Genomic DNA, 19,779 nt, shown 5'->3' on the forward strand with positions numbered 1-19,779 from the left:
ATTTTGTAACAACACGCGGATGGTTTACTAAGTATAAAATAAAAGGCAACCCATGTGAAGACGGTTTGTCAGGTCCGCACATAATGTAGTTGTAAAGACTCAATGACGACCCGAACATGAACTCTGAATTACACAAACCCACATGTGAAGACGGATTGCTGAGCGGTTTCGGCACTTGGCTTTTACTACATGGGTCAGTGGTTCGAGCCCCGGTGTGGTAAACTTTTTTTTTTCTCTTTGTTTTCTTTTTCTACTTTTATTCTTGTTTTTATATTGGAGCTATAATTTGTGACATTACAAAGATTGCTTACATAAAGTATAAAGTATAAATAGTACACCTGAGCGTACTACATCAGTTCGGACAGCCAAGTGGTTGGTGCTAGACTTTCACTCCAGGTGTCAGTGGTTCAAGCCCCGATGTGGATTACATTTTTTTCTTTCTTTAATTTTATCATTGGTTTATACTGGACTGGAACTATTTAGATGTTTACATTTATCAATTTAAAGCATTTAATGACTACCTTCAAAACATGCCAAACTCTGTGAACAAGTCCCTTTAACAAAGGCAATTTTTATCATGGCGTCATGTAGATTCATCATCTTACCTGATGTGGAATATCAGCTCCTTAATATTTCAAATCCTCCACGTCAATCAATAGCAGTTTATATATTGTTCCATTGTAAATGAGCGTAGATCTATCCAACTTTGGCAGTAAATTTCAACATCGTAGAGTTACTCTACGCTCGTTTAACCCCAATGGGTATTTCAATTTCAACAACAAAGCAATGGTTACACTCAACAAACTTTAAAAACGTTGTTTACATTATAATGAATCACTTCGCGAGGGGTCAGTGCCTTTTTATGTGTGAACTAGTTACCAAGATCACAAGTTATATATGTTTCAGTTCACTTGAATGAATTTCAACTAATCAAGTGCAGTTATTTAACGTCACACAAAAACACGTTTAGCGTCATAAAACGTCGACCTCATTTGAAAGCATTTCTGCTGACGACTTCACATTTATTTATTTTAAAAGAGAAAAATAAATGTATACATAACAAATAGTTTTATTGCTTATCTACTGGTTTTCGTAGTGTTTATTATAATCTGACAGATGGCGCCAAATGTTAGTTTTACGTCTTTTAAAACCTTTAATTAAAGAGCGCAGACTGGTTTTACGTTAGTAAGATTCGTAAGAATTCTTAAGTCTGCGAACGCGTTTATGAAACGTTCGTAGGAATTGGCGTAAGAACGCTCTTACGTAAAAATCGCAGAATTCTTACGAAAAACTTAAGAATTGTTTATGAAACGGGGCCATTATCATTTATGTTGGTATTTCGTGTTATTTGTGCATAAAAGAGTGAAGAAAAATATCATTTTTTAGTCGTAGTGCCACAAGGTAATTAGTCCTGACAATTGTAATGAAATCCCCTACTCCCATATTTGACAACATTTCTTAGACTTATGTTTATAAATAAAGAATATTCTTACAAAGTTCTGTTATGTAACAAAGTCAAGTTAAGCATGATGGCAGTAAACACATTTAATTGTATAATTCTTCTCAAAGAAAAAATATGTAAGTGATGTAAGCACCATTTTTAGCATGCACATATGCAAACTTTAAGTTTATTTATGTAGTCTAAGACGATTCTTTAGTCTTAAATCTAAAAATGGGTTGTTGAATATCATCCATGAGTTTGACCAGATGATTTACAGAATATGAACCACCTAGAGTCTATATTTTATAAAATGACTTTTGAAAGAAAACCGTGTTAGCTAATGATGACAGTATTTACAGTAATCATAGTAGACTTACCTTGGCAGGAGAGACAGCACTATGGATGCAGCCACCATGAGGAAATGTATGGGCTTTGAGATGGTGACCATCATGACCCAGTATGGGGTCATGGGATGGTCAAAGGTCATGAAGAACGAATCGATGATAATCCCAAACAGGAAAAACACCACAAAACTGAGTATCAATGTCAACCACTGGGGCCACATCTGAAAAAGAATTTGCACAATTATCACACGGAGTTGTTTTGTCAAAATTTGTGTTTGTAAATATGAGACTGTGTTTTTAGCATAATTATTACTTGTATATTTGGTTAATTTGCTTTATTTCAAGGTTTGTTTTCTATCCTCGATTTAAACTGCATTTTTTTTCATTTTAAGTGGAATGTATGAGTTAAGAAATGTTCATTTGCAACAAGAGCTTCATCACAAACATGATTATCAACAAATAAAATATGGACATATTAAAAAGCAATTAAACAACTATCAAGTCCCATCAAGGTGTTCCACATTAGAATCATTTGACCATTGAAATGAAAAGAAAAAATTGAGGGAGTCAGCCTCTAGGAGCCCGAGGTTAAATGGATGTGCATGAAGTGATGTCCCAGATTAACCTGTGCTTATCAGGTGCTAACCTGCACGTGCTAATCAGGGACGCCCATTTCTGATTTAACCCTTTGCATGCTGGGAAATTTGTCGCCTGCTAAAATGTTGTCAGCTTAATTTCTAAAATTAGCATTTTCTTCGATTTTTTTCAAAGAATATTATCAGAAAAGCAAACAGTTTGGATCCTGATGAGACACCACGTTCTGTGGCGTCTCATCTGGATCCAAACTGTTTGCAAAGGCCTTCAAAATTTCAAAATTCGGTTCCCGCACTGAAAGGGTTAAAGGTATTTTTGGTTGAGAGTAAGTCCTTCTTAGCGTAAATCTAGTTTAGGCTGAAAGTTTTGTCCCGCATTAGCCTGTGCCGACTGCACAGGCTGATTTGGGACGACACTTTACACACATTCGTTAAGCCCAGTTTTCCCAGAACAAGGCTTAATTATTGATGTAAGAACATGTGTACTTACCAGCCTGAATGTCTCTATGACGTATTGCACCAGGATAGTGAGGACTAAGGCCACCATCTGGGTTGTACCATACTCCCATATACCTACCCCCTCAGGGTAGCTCTGAAATTAAGAGGCAGTTTTTGGATAATAGATACGCCACCTTATGCCATACTTAATGACTACTTGCCAAATGTCATTCAATGACCACTTGCTAAATGTCAATACAACTTACTGATTAGCTATTCAGATACTGTATTATTGCATTTAATGAAATACAAAGAGTGTCATAGCAATGGATAGATCATAAAACATAATATAAATGGGGTAAATTGCCTGTCTTAGCAATACAAAATAAACAAAAGGTTTTATTGAATTGATTTTCCTAGCCTTTGCTTAGTGCTTCAAAAATGTTCAAACATGGCAAAAGCAAAGTTTAAGGAGTATAAGATATACCAGTTCATGTGGACACACACTTTGCATTAAAAAATACTATGCTTTTAATTTAATTTAAAAAATGAAAAGCACAAACATTCTAAAGAAAGCAAACAGCAATTATAAACACCACTTAATAAAACAGTCTTTCATCACAAGATAAAACATGACACTAAACACTGTAAACAGTGAACAAAATGAGCAGCACAGTGATCTATTATTGTCTGATTTGGAAATATACCTGTATTGCGACAATTGGATAAAAATTATCGCAAAAAATGAAATTGGAAAAATTTACTTCATGAAATATTTTAATTAGAAATAGCGGGTGAATCTATTTGCTCGGTACTGTGCAAACCAATCTCAATTTTCTTTAACATGCCCTTTTTCTGTAATGTTCATTTTCAGTGCTTATTTTATTTGTTTACTTGCAGATCAAGCCCATTTAGAACAAAATTGATGTAACTTTCCTTCCTTTTGGAAAATTTCCAGACAGCCATTTCAAATTTCGATACTTGGGAAAGCCTTTAATGGGCAGTTTATAAAGAAGGAAAAAATTGCTTTGGCGCCATGCATCTAGGATCATACTTTAGCTTTTATGGCTTTGTTTGTTTGAAGGAAACCTGATCTTAACAAAAATCCAGATAAGGCAAAGTGTTGTCACAGGTCAGCTTGTAAGGCATGCACCTGTTGATATGGGACAACACTTAAATGATGTGCATTAAGCCCAGTTTTCCCATAAGCGGCGCTCAAATGAATACTTACAAAGTAACAGACAAAGTGAATGCAGACACTTTGATAGACTGAGTCTAGAAACACTATCAGGAATGACATCCGAGTATACGTCTGAAATACAAACAAGCAATACTGTCAGTTTTCTTATCTTACGTTCATCCATGGTATCCTGTGTTGAGACTGACATACTAAAATTACAATAAACAACATGACAAGTAATGACTTGAAATAGTACAATCTAAGCTACTTTAATAAAAAAATTGACACAAATATTTTGTTCTCTAAATGCATATTGTATTATCTAAATGCATTACGAAGCATATGCATAAAACATGAGCTCAATATAATGAAAACTCTTTTACAAAGATTTAAACCAATCCAATACAGTTGTATTGCATACAAAAGAAACAGTACAAAAATTCAAAAGATTTTACCCAGACAATCGAAAAATGGGGCATTGTGCATGTGTGTAAAGTGTCATACCAGAGTATCCAATGCAGACTGCACAGGCTAATCTGGGACAACACTTTACGCACATTCATTAAACCTTGGTTTTCCAGAAAGTGGCAATTTTTTTGTTACACATATTCATGATTTAACAATCAAATTTTCGCTTACCAGTCCTTTAGGCCCAACTTGGTACAGATTGGGATCCAGTAGAAGGGTTTCAGCGTTGAGATCCTTGTCTATGATCCCAGACACGATGGGCGGGAAGGCGGTGAAGAGAACGTGTTGTCCTGTAAGGAAGAGACTCTCAATCTGGGTGGAGCCACTGTAGCCGCTGTACAGGTTGAACCAGAACAACACCATTGTCGTCACCTGGGGGGAGGGGGAGAGGAGCGGGAGGATTACAGGTGAGAATTCAATAAGTAATGCATTTTACAATCAAATTTAAATTTTAGCACAATGCCTCTATCCAAACGCAACTTATTAAGCAGATATTTTAATTCTATTCAAGCAACAGTAAGCTTGACCTTTATGCGCTTGCTAATATGCAATCAAAAGGGTTATAAAAATGTATCAACTTTTTAGTGATAAACAGACTGGTAAAATAAGTAAATTTCAAAGTTTAACATCAAACAAAAATATTTACCTACCAAGCTCTTATAGAACATGAAGATGGAGAACCTAGCGAGGCGACTGTAGCACCAGTGCCCGTGTACGAGCAGCATCCTCTCGAGGTAACTGAAGCGGGCGATTGCAAAGTCTGACGCCATCACGGCCTGCATGCCTTCCTGACCGGAGATGCCGATACCCACGTCTGCCATCTGTATCATGGACACGTCGTTGGCCCCGTCCCCAATGGCCAGGGTGAGGACCTTGAGTTGATCCCTTGCTAGCTTCACAACAAGGCCCTACGAATATAACAGAAGGTCATGATAATTCAGTGTTTCTAGATGCTTTGATATATGCAAAGCTTACATTTGAGAAGCACTTCTTGAAAAATGGGGATTAACGCAAGTGGGGGACTGCACAGGCTAATCTGGGACTTCACTTTAAGTTCATGCATTAAGCCCCATTTTCCCAGAGTGCCACTCGTTATAAAACATTGCTTAAACAAACACCAGTTTTATTGATACATATAATTTGAACATTAATCACTATGAAAACATTAACACACCACAAATTTCACAAGAAACAAAAGACTTCTTACTAGTAAAACTGAACTAATGTTACATGTGTATTATGTCTTTTCAACTTGAATAACTACCATTATTCCCTTATTTTCTTTTTTGGTTTTCAATCTCAATCAAATCAATATTAATGTATACCTTTTGAATGGGACTGGACCTACAGCAGATGACAGAGGTGCATTTTCCTGCCAGTATCAGAAATATCTCGGCGAGATCCTCGTTGAGGGCGAATGACAAAGTTTTGCCATCAATGACAAGGCCGTAGTTCATCTGTTTGCGTGAGCTGATTGAAGTTTCACTGATTGGTGTGTTTGCATCGTTAACAATTTGCCCAATGTGATGCGTCATTTGTGACTTGGTATCTTCCTGTTTTAAAAAGAGTGTTCCTTGAGTATAATGCCAAGTAAGTACCTTAATAATTTAAACTTGCAAAGTATTTCTTAAGCTATTGTAAAAGGAATTTGGTCTCATAAGAACTATGACAAAAACGGTTTTCGTATGGATTGACAAAGTGTACCCTGACAATATGACTAATGCTGTGGTAAATTAGCAAAATTGACGGAGCGCGAAGCGAGAGCTATATTTAAATTGGCAATTTCACAGGACATCTAACTTCTACAAGTAATTTATTTAAAGTGTATCAAATAACCACTGTCTTCATATTTGACAATGTTAATGAAGCTTTTATGAAACCTCTCTACAAGATGACGCAAACTTTGCCAAGTCAGTTTAATACCATTTGAAAAATATATCTTCAATATATCACCCTAATTTTGCCATGTATACCGTCGTATGTCAATGCTTCTTTAAAATAAACCTCGACAAGATCACATGTGAACCTCGCTTTAGGAAAACGGGGCTTAATTCATGTGAGTTCAGTTACGTCAAAGATTAGCCTGTGCAGTCAGCATAAGCTTATCACGGACAACACTTAATGACATGCCATACCCTGTTTCCCATGTAATATAACCATTATAAATATTTTTATCTTACACATGTGTAATATACTTTTTAAGCGTTTTCATTTGCTTAGTTTTCGTTCGATTGACCAATCGCATTTTGTTATTTTGCTGAAATGACCTTGCAACGTCAAATGACGTCTCGAAATGTAAACAACATTTGGGATTTATCATTATGTTTGCGTAAATATTTATTTAATTTCCTCATTTAAAAGCATGTGATAAATAAGATCTGACACTCGTTGTCATATCATACCATATTATATTAAACTCGTCAAGGAAATTCGTTAGTAAGTTCGCCAATATGGTATGATATGACAACTCGTGCCAGATCCTATATATCCGCTACAATATAATTTTGTATTCAAAGGGAAGTCTCTTCTCTGTTCTTAATGAAAATCCTGTACTGGCAGAAAGCTGTAGTCCCTGATTAGCCTGTACAGATTGCATAGCCCTGTAGTCCCTGATTAGCCTGCGCAGATTGCATAGCCCTGTTTTCCCAGAACGAGGTTTATATACACAACAACTTTGATGCACCTTGTTGTCTGCGTTGATGATGATAGGTATCTGGTCCGAGTTGAAGAGGTGGGAGGAGTAGGCAATCTGGATGGCCGTCTCCTGCTTGTCCCCCGTCAGCACCCACACCTTGATACCCGCCGCACGCAGGTGGGCGATCGTCTCCGGCACACCGTCCTGCAGCTTGTCTTCTATGCCTGCAACCAGAACCAACATGCGCGTTTGATGTCTTGTGTGCTTGTAGTGTTTCAGTATTTTACAGTTCTACCTTACGCAGATTGTACCTGGGCAAGCATATCAACTATTTCTGGTTTAACATTAATTATTAACTGTACAAAGTTATGACATTAACTAAAACTGCCCTTCTTGAATGAGATAAAAGGAATTTGGGATCTTCAGAAATTTAAAATTATTGAGTAACTTATCCCAACACAAGTTTTGTGGCCACACCAGGCAACAGTGAATGTTTGCTAATGTCAATCCCATTGACTACGTTGGCCATCATAGCATATGGATATCAGAAGCTAAGCAATTCACATTAATTCATAAACCTAGAACTGCCACTGTAATGCAACAAATGAGTCAGCTAATGAGACCACAGAACCTAGCGTGTCTTACAATTAACAGCATTGATCCTGACCAGACTGACTGTGCAGGATTGCCTGATCTATGCTGGCTGAACATGGCATAAGACCTTTATTTGCTCTTTTTTCTCCATTAATATCGACTTTTAAAGCAAAACCATGATCCCACCTAAGTGTATACTGACCTGTAGCTCCAGATTGTCCTCTAAACTGACTTGTAGCCCCCCGTAGCTCCACATTGTCCTATATACTGACCTGAAGCTCCCAGTAGCTCCACATTGTCCTCTATACTGACCTGTAGCTCCCAGTAGCTCCAGATTGTCCTCTATCTTGCAGGCAGACTCATACAGTTTCTCCTCTCTCTCCTCCAGAGATGACTCTGCTGCCAGGTGAGCTGCACTCCATGTCGTGTACTCACTGTGACTGATTGTCTGGTAACAAAAGTAAATAATGGTAATTTATGCATGTGCGTAGTGTCGCAGATTTCTCCTCTGCAGCCTGAACAGGGTAATCAGGGATGATACTCTCCAATTAAATGGATTTTTTAACTTTATATAAAAATGTGCTTAAGCATTGGTTAAACTAGTGCAACACTATCTCACAGTTAAAACAAATCAGCAAGCAAACATGTATATGAAGAACATGCACAAAACAACAGTGTTCATTTGGTTAAGAAAATGACTTTGTCCACTCGCTTGTGGCTAATGCAGTTTCCGGCCTTGGTAACTTGAGGATCTGTTTTCGAGAACGCATTTGCTCCGATGGCACGGATGTCTACAGCATGAAGGAATGTTTCCTGGGCCACATGCGCAATTGTTGGAAAAGCATGTTCATCATTCGACATCGGGTTGACAATGTATGCAAATGTTTGTTAATGTACCATACCGCGCAACTTTTAAGCAAATTCAAAGATACTAAATTGAATGATTTTATTTTTTTAAATAATTTTTTAATTGATATGAATAAATTAAATGAGCATAATAAATAGCTTTCTTAAATAAAACTTGCCTTTGAAAGTAGTGTTGGCATTGTTGGTGACTTAAATTACTTCTTATAATATTAATTTCGGATAAAGCAACGACGTTAACACAACAAGTTTTTAATTACAAAAGCAATCCTTGATAAAATTGTTACTAATAAACACTTAATTATTGTGAGCAATCCGTGTTTGATGTTGGTTAAAAACATCAAAATAAGCCGTCCAATGTCTCAATTGATTTTTAACGTGATTAGATAAATGTGTTAATTACATCTTCGTGATTAAAACAAAAGAGCCAATTATCAAAAAGTACCCCTTGTTTGTAACCACTAAGGGACTGATTTATTACTTTGTTTGTTGACACGTTAATTATTACCGCCTATGCTGAGGCATGTTGTTCTAACTACAGTAGTAGCCAGCCCAATTTTAGCAGTATGTCACATGCAAAACTTAAAATCTTACGAATTATTCCATAAAAAAACGCATTTGTTTTTCCAGATTAACCTGTTCCTGTAAATGTAACCTGTTAACTGGTGGTTTCGGTAGGTTATCGGTGGACCTCTTGCATCCCTAGTAAAAATATTACAATCAAATATTGCAATGGCAAATTATTATTTCAAGATAATGAACAATATCAGCCACAAACATCTTTGGTCAAGACAACCCTACGCATCCTCTCAACTCTGGTCCGCACCAACGCTTTCAACTAATGACACCATTAAATCTTGTGCAACTTTATAGCAGACACGACTGTGCAAATGTAACACTGGCCACACATTGCATTAGACACATCAAATGTAACACTGGCCACACATTGCATAAGACACATCAAATGTAACACTGTCCACACATTGCATAAGACACATCAAATGTAACACTGGCCACACATTGCATAAGACACATCAAATGTAACATTGGCCACACATTGCATAAGACACATCAAATGTAACACTGTCCACACATTGCATAAGACTCATTTATGCATGGCACAGGTCGTTAAGCACACACTGTGATGTACCACTATGACATGAGAGCTCACCTTCTTGGCCATACAGAGCGTACGCAGTCCCTGCATGGCGTAGTCCATGATGTGCTTCTCAGTGTTCTCTAACATGGCCTTGAACTCTGGTTCCTCTGCATAAACAGGTACAGCATTCAATACACAAAAGGCACGCTACTGATTTTACAATCGTAAACATTTTTAATATTAGCAGGGCTCTGGAAAAGCTTGGCAGTAAATACTGGCTAATCAGGGACGACACTTTTCGCTTTGATTCTTTTTTTTTCTTTTAAAGAAAGTCTCTTCTTAGTGAAAATCAAGTGCAGACTGCACATACTACTATGTGACAACACTGTAGGCATATGTATTAAGCTCCTTCTATCCACGAGAAAGGCTCATTTACAATACAAAACATCATAGATTAGAATAGATAATATGTGACAAAATGGACACTATTGACTACCATTAAACAAAGACACAGTGTACAAATATAGAATAACAAAACATTTTCCTTTTGCTTTTGAAGTCATAAAGATTTTTTATTTAGATTTTTCAAAATACATTTCTATTTAAATCAAAGATCAGTAACATGATATTTACAACACAAAGTTTTCTCAAGCTTTATTGTTCTGGCCTCCAAAAGAAACCAGTGGCTACCTTTATATTTCTTAGCTAAAACGCTAAGAACTGAAGAATCCGCGCCCTTTGTGTAGATGATGATATCTTTGGTTAGTGGGTGTTTAACTACGATGGACATTCTCTTGCGTGTTGAATCGAAAGTAAGCACATGTAAAACCTCAAACTGCACCTCTCCTTCAGCTAAAAGCATACATGTATATCTATTTTTTAAGATTATTTAAAATAAGTAAATAAATTTGTATTGTGACATTCCTTTTCTAATGAAATATTGCTACTATAGACTCCAATGGCCCAATCAGAGGCATAAATGGAACTGCATATGTAACATATTCTCACAAGAGTATTAAGTGTAAACCCTGCATTCAGAATAAAATCAATATCAACATGAACTAGAAATGGCACAGCAGATGCCAACGCGTATCCCCACGCCACATGTTTGACCCAGGGTTGGTAATGGGGCCTTGCATAGTTGATATTGACCGTATTGTCATAAGAGAAGTTCATTATCAATTAGAAGTGAATCAGTGTAGAAATGAAGAAATTATAGTAAAAGGCAATTTTGAGTGGGTGTGGCCTATGTGGGCGGGGCGCCCCAGGGTTGGTAATGGGGCCATGCATAGTTGAGATTGACTGTATTGTCATAAGAGAAGTTCAGTATCAATTTGAAGTGAATAGGTGTTGAAATTAAGAAATTATAGTAAGAGGCAATTTGAGGTGGGTGTGGTCTATGTGGGCGGGGCGCCCCAGGGTTGGTAATGGGGCCATGCATAGTTGAGATTGACCGTATTGTCATAAGAGAAGTTCAGCATCAATTTGAAGTGAATAGGTGTTGAAATGAAGAAATTATAGTAAGAGGCAATTTTAGGTGGGTGTGGTCTATGTGGGCGGGGCGCCCCAGGGTTGGTAATGGGGCCATGCAAAGTTGAGATTGACTGTATTGTCATATGAGAGGTTCAGTATCAATTTTTAGACAATCAGTGTAGAAATTAAGAAATTATAGTAAAATAACCTAAACAAGGGCTGTTTGTAAAACATGCATGCCCCCCATACGGGCTCTCAGTTGTAGTGACAGCCATAGTGTGAATATGTTTTTTTGTCACAGTGACCTTGACCTTTGACCTTGTGACCTGAAAATCAACAGGGGTCATCTTCGAGTCATGATCAATGTACCTATGAAGTTTCATGATCCTAGCCATAAGTGTTCTTGAGTTATCATCGGGAAACCATTTTACTATTTCGGGTCACCGTGACCTTGACCTTTGACCTAGTGACCTGAAAATCAATAGGGGTTATCTGCCAGTCATGATCAATCTACCTATCAAGTTTCATGATCCTAGGCATAAGCGTTCTTGAGTTATCATTCGGAAACCATTTTACTATTTCGGGTCACCGTGACCTTGACCTTTGACCTTGTGACCTGAAAATAAATAGGGGTCATCTGCCAGTCATGATCAATGTACCTATGAAGTTTCATGATCCTAGCTATAAGCGTTCTTGAGTTATCATCCGGAAACCATTTTACTATTTCGGGTCACCGTGACCTTGTCCTTTGACCTAGTGACCTGAAAATCAATAGGGGTCATCTGCCAGTCATGATCAATGTACCTATAAAGTTTCATGATCCTAGCTATAAGCGTTCTTGAGTTATCATCCGGAAACCATTTTACTATTTCGGGTCACCGTGACCTTGACCTTTGACCTAACGACCTGAAAATCAATAGGGGTCATCTGCGAGTCATGATCAATGTACCTTTGAAGTTTCATGATCCTAGGCATAAGCGTTCTTGAGTTATCATCCGGAAACCATTTTACTATTTCGGGTCACCGTGACCTTGACCTTTGACCTAGTGACCTGAAAATCAATAGGGGTCATCTGCAAGTCATGATCAATCTACCTATCAAGTTTCATGATCCCAGGCATAAGCGTTCTTGAGTTATCATCCGGAAACCATTTTACTATTTCGGGTCACCGTGACCTTGACCTTTGACCTTGTGACCTGAAAATCAATAGGGGTCATCTGCGAGTCATGATCAATCTACGTATCAAGTTTCATGATCCTAGGCATTAGCGTTCTTGAGTTATCATCCGGAAAAAAAATTACTATTTCGGGTCACCGTGACCTTGACCTTTGACCTAGTGACCTGAAAATCAATAGGGGTCATCTGCAAGTCATGATCAATCTACTCATGAAGTTTCATGATCGTAGGCGTATGCGTTCTTGAGTTATCATCCGGAAAAAAAATTACTATTTCGGGTCACCGTGACCTTGACCTTTCCCCTAGTGACCTCAAAATCAATAGGGGTCATCTGCGAGTCATGATCAATGTACCTTTGAAGTTTCATGATCCTAGGCCCAAGCTTTCTTGAGTTATCGTCTGACAACCACCTGGAGGACGGACCGACCGACAGACAGACCGACATGAGCAAAGCAATATACCCCCTCTTCTTCGAAGGGGGGCATAAAAATGAGTAAAAATCTCTGACCCGGCCCCACCCCAACCCCATAACTTTTGACCCAGGGGTCAGATCAAAATTCCAAATAGTGCAGGGTCGCACATAAGCTCATAGCTACCATGTGTGTAAGTTTCACGGTTTTAGTGCTTATAGTGTAGGAGGAGATAGTGGCCAGGACAGACGGACGGACAGAGGGACAGAAGACGGAGATAACAACAATATCCCCACTTTTTCTCCTAAAAGCGTGGGGATAACAATATCTCAACATCTACTTTAAATAACCATACCTAATCAATTATGAATCAAAGCTAAGTATGTTAAAGCCAAACAATTAATTCTGTGTATATAGTGTTACTTGGAAGGTGACCGGCATCAGTAATGTCAAATCTCATAAATTTGTCCCAAGTGCACATACTACATTCTGAATAATTAATAAAGATTCTGTTCAAGTATGTTTATTTCTCTGTGTGTTTATTAAATATTCTAAATGCGTTCTGGGTTAACATTGCTTAATTCATGTATGCAAAGTGCCGTCCCAGGTTAGCCTGTGCAGTCCAAACAGGCTAATTAGGAACAACACTCTCTGCCTTTGTGGACGTTTTTGTTTTAAGGAAGTCCCTTCTTAGCGAAAATTAGGTTTTGGTGGAAAATGTCATACCTGATTAGCCTGTGCTGACTGCACAGGCTAATCTGGGAAGACACTTCAAGCACATGCATTCAACCCAGTTTTCACAGAACCAGTCTCATTCTATCACAAAACCCTAACAAACTTACCAGGAAGCCACACAGTGACAGAGTCAGCCGAGCGGCCCTTCAGACAGCAGTTGTAGGTGCTCGCAGCTCTAACCAGTGCCAGTTCATCCGGGCTTTCAGCCTCATACCGGGTCCTGGACATGTCGGACCTTATCGAGGAGTCGGCTATACTACCAGCCATGCTGCCAGTTGGCGTGGAGATAGCTGGCATGTACTGCTGGCGCTGGCTGAACTTGGGATATTTGTCACGGTCTAGGTTCTGATTCTGTATTGGCGGTAGGGAGGTTTTAGCTCGAGGTGTGCTGCTGTCTTGTTTAAGAGGTTTGAGTCTGTTTGGAGGCGGAGTTTCAGGAAGTTTCCTGTAGCGTTCATGAAGGATGGGGTTTTCGTAGCCCTGATTGTTGCTTTTGGTGTTGTTCACAGCAGCCGGTATATTGACGATGCTGTCAACATTTCCCTCCGAATCCATCTGTAACAGAATCATTATTGATGATTCAAAATATTTAATGGAGCACAAAGCAGCAAAGCATTCAATAAAATAAGCAATTCAATAAAGAAAATAGATTTTGATTTTGTTTTCTGTTTGGGAAATGATTTTGAAATCAACTACTCTCCATATAAAAAAACAAGAGGGCCATGATGGCCCTGAATCGCTCACCTGACTCATTAAGATCAGATGAAAACTATGACCTCTATTGTCTACACAATGTTTTTCTATGATTTGACCTAGTGACCTAGTTCCTGACTCTAGATGACCCAAATACAATCCCAATCCAGATTTCATCAAGATAAACATTCTGACCACAGTTCATAAATATTGGATGAAAACTGTGACCTCTATTGTCAACACAAGGTTTTTCTATTTATTTGACCTAGATTTTTACCCCAGATGACCCAAATACAGTCCCACCCAGATTTCATCAAGAATTCTGACCAAATTTCATAAAGGTTGGATGAAAACTGTGATCTCTAATGTCTACACAAGGTTTTTCTATTATTTGACCTAGTGACCTAGTTTTTGACCCCAGATGACCCAAATAAAATCCCAACCCAGATTTCATCAAGATAAACATTCTGACCAAATTTCATAAAGATTGGATGAAAACTGTGACCTCTATTGTCTACAAAAGGTTGTTCTATTATTTGACCTAGTGACCTTGTTTTTGACCCCAGATGACCCAAATACAATCCCAAACCGGATTTCATCAAGATAAACATTTTGACCAAATTTCATCAAGATTGGATGCAAACTGTGACCTCTACTGTCTACACAAACAAATTGTTGACGGACGGACACACGCAGGCACGCACAACGGACGCCGGACATCACACGATCACATAAGCTCACCGTGTCACTTCATGACAGGTGACCTAAAAATATGTGTCGGAGATAAACATGAACAGTTGTGGTTAAAATCCCATAGAAACAAGGACTGTTTGTAAAATATGCATGCCCCCCTATATGGGCTATAAGTTGTAGTAGCAGCCATTGTGTGAATACGTTTTTTGTCACTGTGAATGGTGGTGGTGGTGGTGGTGGTGGTGGTGTAGTAGTAGTAATAGTAGTAGTAGTAGTAGTAGTAGTAGTAGTAGTAGTAGTAGTAGTAGTAGTAATAGTAGTTGTAGTAGTAGTAGTAGTAGTAGTAGTAGTAGTAGTAGTAGTAGTAGTAGTAGTAGTAGTAGAAGAAGTAGTAGTAGTAGTAGTAGTAGAAGTAGTAGTAGTAGTAGTAGTAGTAGTAGTAGTAGTAGTAGTAGTAGAAGTAGTAGTAGTAGTAGTAGTAGTAGTAGTAGTAGTAGTGGTAGTAGTAGTAGTAGTAGTAGTAGTAGTAGTAGTAGTAGTGGTAAAAGTAGTAGTAGAAGTAGTAATGGTGGTGGTGGTGGTGGTGGTGGTGGTGGTGGTGGTGGTGGTGTTGGTGGTAGTAGTACTAGTAGTAGTAGTACTAGTAGTAGTAGTAAGTAGTAGTAGTAGTCGTCCGTAGTCGTCGTCGTCGTCTTCGTCGTTCTTCGTCGTCGTCGTCGTCGTCGTCGTGGTCGTCGTCGTCGTCGCCCGTCGTCGTCGTCGTCGTCGTCTTCGTCGACGTCGTCTCGTAGTCGTCGTCGTCGTCGTCGTCGTCTTAGTAGTAGAAGTAGTCGTAGTAGTAGTAGCAGTAGCAGTAGCAGAAGCAGTAGCAGCATTACAAGACCAATACTTAAGAATGGATCAAATGGGAAAAGGTAACCTAAGCACTGGCAGTAAATATGGGGCTCATTTACAGTCAGAGTTGGAATCTCTGCTGTAAAATGAGATTTTGAATGAATTAAAGGGAGGCAAATCTGTAATAAAAAGAACATGCAATAAACCGTAGTTGTTTCCCTTGTTTGAACCATGCTAAATCCTTACAAGTTTGGAAAGAATTGGATGAAAAATTTGGACTTTATTGCATAAACAAAAACCATTTTCTCAATTCAAGGGGGAGGTAATTCTGTACTTCATGGACCAATAATGCTCATTTTTTGTAGGGTTCGTGTCCTCATTGATATAAAGACACTGTGCAAATTTGGAAAGGATCGGACAAAAAATGTGGAAGATTTTTGAAAGTTTTCACAAAACAGGCAAAAACGAATAAACATGCAAAGTTCAACGAGCTCCTGCGGCCATGTTTTTTGACGAATCAAATTTCTTTGAACAACTTTTTCAGGGGAGCCTTCAAAGGTCATCCCTGTGAAATTTTTTGAAAATCTGATGAGCGGTTTCTGACAAGAAGATTTTTTAAGGTTTTTACCATATATGGTCATGGCGGCCATCTTGGTTATGTGATCAAAATTTTTTTAACAATTCTTTTGTCCCATGACCTAGGGATGCTCCACATGAAATTTAGTTGAAATTGGCTCAATGGTTTAGTAGAAGAAGATGTTTACAAATTGTTTACAGACAGACAGACGGACGGACGGCCGGACGCTGAGTGATCACAATAGCTCACCCCGAGCTATCGCTCAGGTGAGCTAATAATTCAAACAGAGGAGATCACACCCCTGCATAATTAATCAAAAGCGTTACAGTACATTTATTGGATTATGCATCACTTTGCTTTTATTTACCACTACAAATATACACCCATGATACAGATAGAGCAACTTCGTTATCGATTGACAGTTATCAACTGGTCAATTCAAAACAATATTAGTCTAATTCTGGGAAACTGAACTAAATGCATGTGTGTGTAAAGTGTTGTCCCAGATAAGCCTGTGCAGTCAAATCAGGCTAATTATTGATTTTTTTTGTTCTCAACAAAATTCCAGTTTAGGATAATCTGTGACGATATTTTAAACGCATGCAAACCCACTTAGCTGAGCACCACTTACAATGTCCTCATGGGGGTGAAGGGAGACAACCACGGTGTTGCAGATGGCCATCAGGAGGAAGAACTCTTGCACTAGACTGTGGTGGTTAAGCGTGCTCACACTCACGTCGATACTGCCCAGGGTGCGCAGGCACATGCTCGCCAGCCCCCGCTGGATCTCTGTCTCCATCTTCAGGTTCTCTATCACCTGCATGGGAGAAGACATTTCTGACCTACCTTTTTATAGATTTTTCTTCCACTTACATGTTTCATAACATTTCAATTCTATTATTTACTGTGAAGTACAAAGCAGCAAATAATCAATGCACGTTACCATAGTGATGTGGACACAGCTGTTGGATAGAGACTATCACTGTTAAGAAACATATTTATTTTACATCTATTTGTTTTAGCAATCATTGCTTTGAAAGCCTAAGACTTATTTAAACACTCTTGAAACTGTTTTCTTGGTAGGACCAATACTTATTGTCTCAAGAGAATGCTCCCATAGTGGCAATTAAAAAGTGCTCCAAATCCTTAGTGGACACCAAATCCCTAAAGGCCCCATAAGCTCTATTATTATGCAACATTAAACAATAATTGCAAAACATATTCATATATGTCCTTGCATAGCATAAAAAATGAAGACAGTGGGTTCACATAATTATGTCAATAAGACATTGGTACTCTGGCTGTACCGTAAGGTGAGTCTACAGTTGAACATTGAATAATTACTATAAAAATATATAAACAACAATAACATCCAATTATCCAAAATTGCTTACATATAACTGGGTATATCTAATACTTAATGGTTGTAATTAAACTCTAAATGGGTGTCATTAATCTGTTAGTATTTCTAGGAGTATATATATAACAACATGTTACTTATTTATGTTTTATTTTGTGGAACATACAGTAGGGTTCATAATCTACACAGAAAATATATTTTAAGTAAAATTCCTTAATATGATTTAACTAATAATTTTACCCTGATAAACATTTGTAATGAGCTACTTTAAAACGAGTGTGTATTTAATCATGTTAATATATCTAACTTGAAATGCAACATTATGAAAAAGATCAAAATGTCATATCAAAAGTATTCAAACCATTTCCATGCAAATACCATTCCTCAAATTCATTAAAAGCTTCTGTGTCTGCAGCAAAGTCAAAAGATTTTGTGGTCTAATTAGCGGACAGGGTAGCTACTGACCAGACAGTGCAATACACAGGCTCGATCTCGATCTACGCTGCCCACATACAGCAAATGACATATATTCACATGACGCGCCTAATATAGAAGCATTTATCTGAAGACAATCCAACCACCAATTTACTCACAACATGTTTCATATTCACATAAAAAAAAACAATATTATAGACCATAAAAAGAAAATCACTGATATTATACAAGCCCATATCATGTTATTATTAACATATACTTCATATTAGTATGACTATTATCCTTTTTTGTGATACTTGACAAAATGACATTGTTATGAACTACTAAAGAATATCAACAGGAGAAAAGTGATAAAAGAAACAAAGCTAACAAAAGAAAATAAATAACAAGATCCTGAAAACTAAAGAAGGTAAAACATCTAAATTCTCTATGAAAACTGGTGTGTCTAAATAAAATCAAACTGAGCATAAATTTTGTTTAGAAATATTTTAGTAAATAATAAAATAAACAGGCATTTAGGGATTAAATCTTGGCTACTGAGGTTCTTAGTCACTATACTACACTTATTTACTGGGTCATATTTGTCATTGAAAACTAAGTATCACACAAGTTAAAATTCAATATTTCTTCTAATTTAGGTTGCTCCTTCGTATTCCTTGTTCTGGGATACATGTAAAAAATGCATGTTAGTAAAGGTGAGAGTTAAAAGGGTATGTCATTCATAAAGCAAGAGTACTCAGTCTGGCACAGAGTAAAACTAGTTTCATGTATTATCCATGTCCTAACATACTGTTTGTGTACAAGTTGAAGCTTGGATACATTAACTCTTTACCTGACACTGAGCTTTGTTAAGGAATATATTTTAGCAGTGGTTTGGGGAAATTAGGCATAATGCATCTGCGTTAAGTATCATTCCAGATTAGCCTTTGCAGTCTGCATGTGCTAATTGGGGACAACACTTTGCACTTAATGAAATGTATCATTTAAAGGATGTCTTCAAGTAGTTATCAGGCAATACACTTTCCAGCCAGAATGTTTTTTTTGTTTAGAAGGGACTTCCTTTAATAGAGAAATTTTATAAAAACGGAAAGTTTCGTTCCCGATTAGCCTGTGCAGACTGCGCAAGCTTATCTGGGACCATATTTTGAACACATGCTTCAAGACAAGTTTTCATAGAGACTGGTTCATTTTTAGTCTGTCATCATCAATAAATGTGTTTCCATATAGGAATCAAGTTGAATTGAGCCCTGTTGAGGTTCATATACAGTTTCTACAGAGAGCCAGACTGAGAGTGACTGAGAGAGAGTTCATATCAATACCGCAGACTGGAGTGCAGCCTTCCGCTTGGCAGCGTCCTGCAAGTCAGGTCAGAGACAGGCACAGTGTTTAACATTGAAAACACAGAACAACCAACATACATAGATTAACATGTCATCATGACATATGGAGCTTGTTGGTAAAGCAACAAGAATTATGTCAGAGACTATGATTTCTGAAATATAAATGCTATGCTAATACAACAGTTTCACACTTTTATCTCAAAATTCAAGGATGGAAATTAGCAGGGACCCAAAATCAGTTAAGTCATAGAAAATTCATATGTCTTCAGTACAAGAAGTATTTACAGCAAACAAGGCCAAAATGTATGTTTCGATGTCAAATAGAATTTTCCCTTGATCATTCCCTGATTGTTCAACAAATCCCATTTTCCATGATTTTTCCCTTATTTTTATCAAC

General features: G+C 37.7%; 1 protein-coding gene across 3 annotated transcripts in view; it reads right to left on the minus strand.

Annotated features, from left to right (window-relative positions):
• The window catches only part of LOC127876754 (phospholipid-transporting ATPase VA-like), a 62,395-nt gene that overhangs the window by 14,215 nt on the left and 28,401 nt on the right, over positions 1-19,779 (minus strand). For 2 of the 3 annotated variants that reach the window (XM_052422200.1, XM_052422199.1), the window contains 13 exons: positions 19,362-19,397; positions 16,879-17,064; positions 13,558-14,005; positions 10,347-10,508; positions 9,729-9,823; positions 8,006-8,141; positions 7,148-7,323; positions 5,790-6,017; positions 5,115-5,372; positions 4,636-4,836; positions 4,048-4,128; positions 2,869-2,970; positions 1,819-2,006 (listed from right to left, as the gene is read on the minus strand). In XM_052422200.1, the coding sequence (XP_052278160.1) occupies positions 1,819-2,006; positions 2,869-2,970; positions 4,048-4,128; positions 4,636-4,836; positions 5,115-5,372; positions 5,790-6,017; positions 7,148-7,323; positions 8,006-8,141; positions 9,729-9,823; positions 10,347-10,508; positions 13,558-14,005; positions 16,879-17,064; positions 19,362-19,397 (2,297 nt within the window). The remainder of the gene's footprint in view (positions 1-1,818; positions 2,007-2,868; positions 2,971-4,047; positions 4,129-4,635; positions 4,837-5,114; positions 5,373-5,789; positions 6,018-7,147; positions 7,324-8,005; positions 8,142-9,728; positions 9,824-10,346; positions 10,509-13,557; positions 14,006-16,878; positions 17,065-19,361; positions 19,398-19,779) is intronic. The other variant, XM_052422201.1, reaches the window with a different exon arrangement.

The sequence above is a fragment of the Dreissena polymorpha genome, chromosome 4 (genome assembly GCF_020536995.1).
Source record: "Dreissena polymorpha isolate Duluth1 chromosome 4, UMN_Dpol_1.0, whole genome shotgun sequence".
In the NCBI taxonomy this organism is placed as follows: domain Eukaryota; kingdom Metazoa; phylum Mollusca; class Bivalvia; order Myida; family Dreissenidae; genus Dreissena; species Dreissena polymorpha.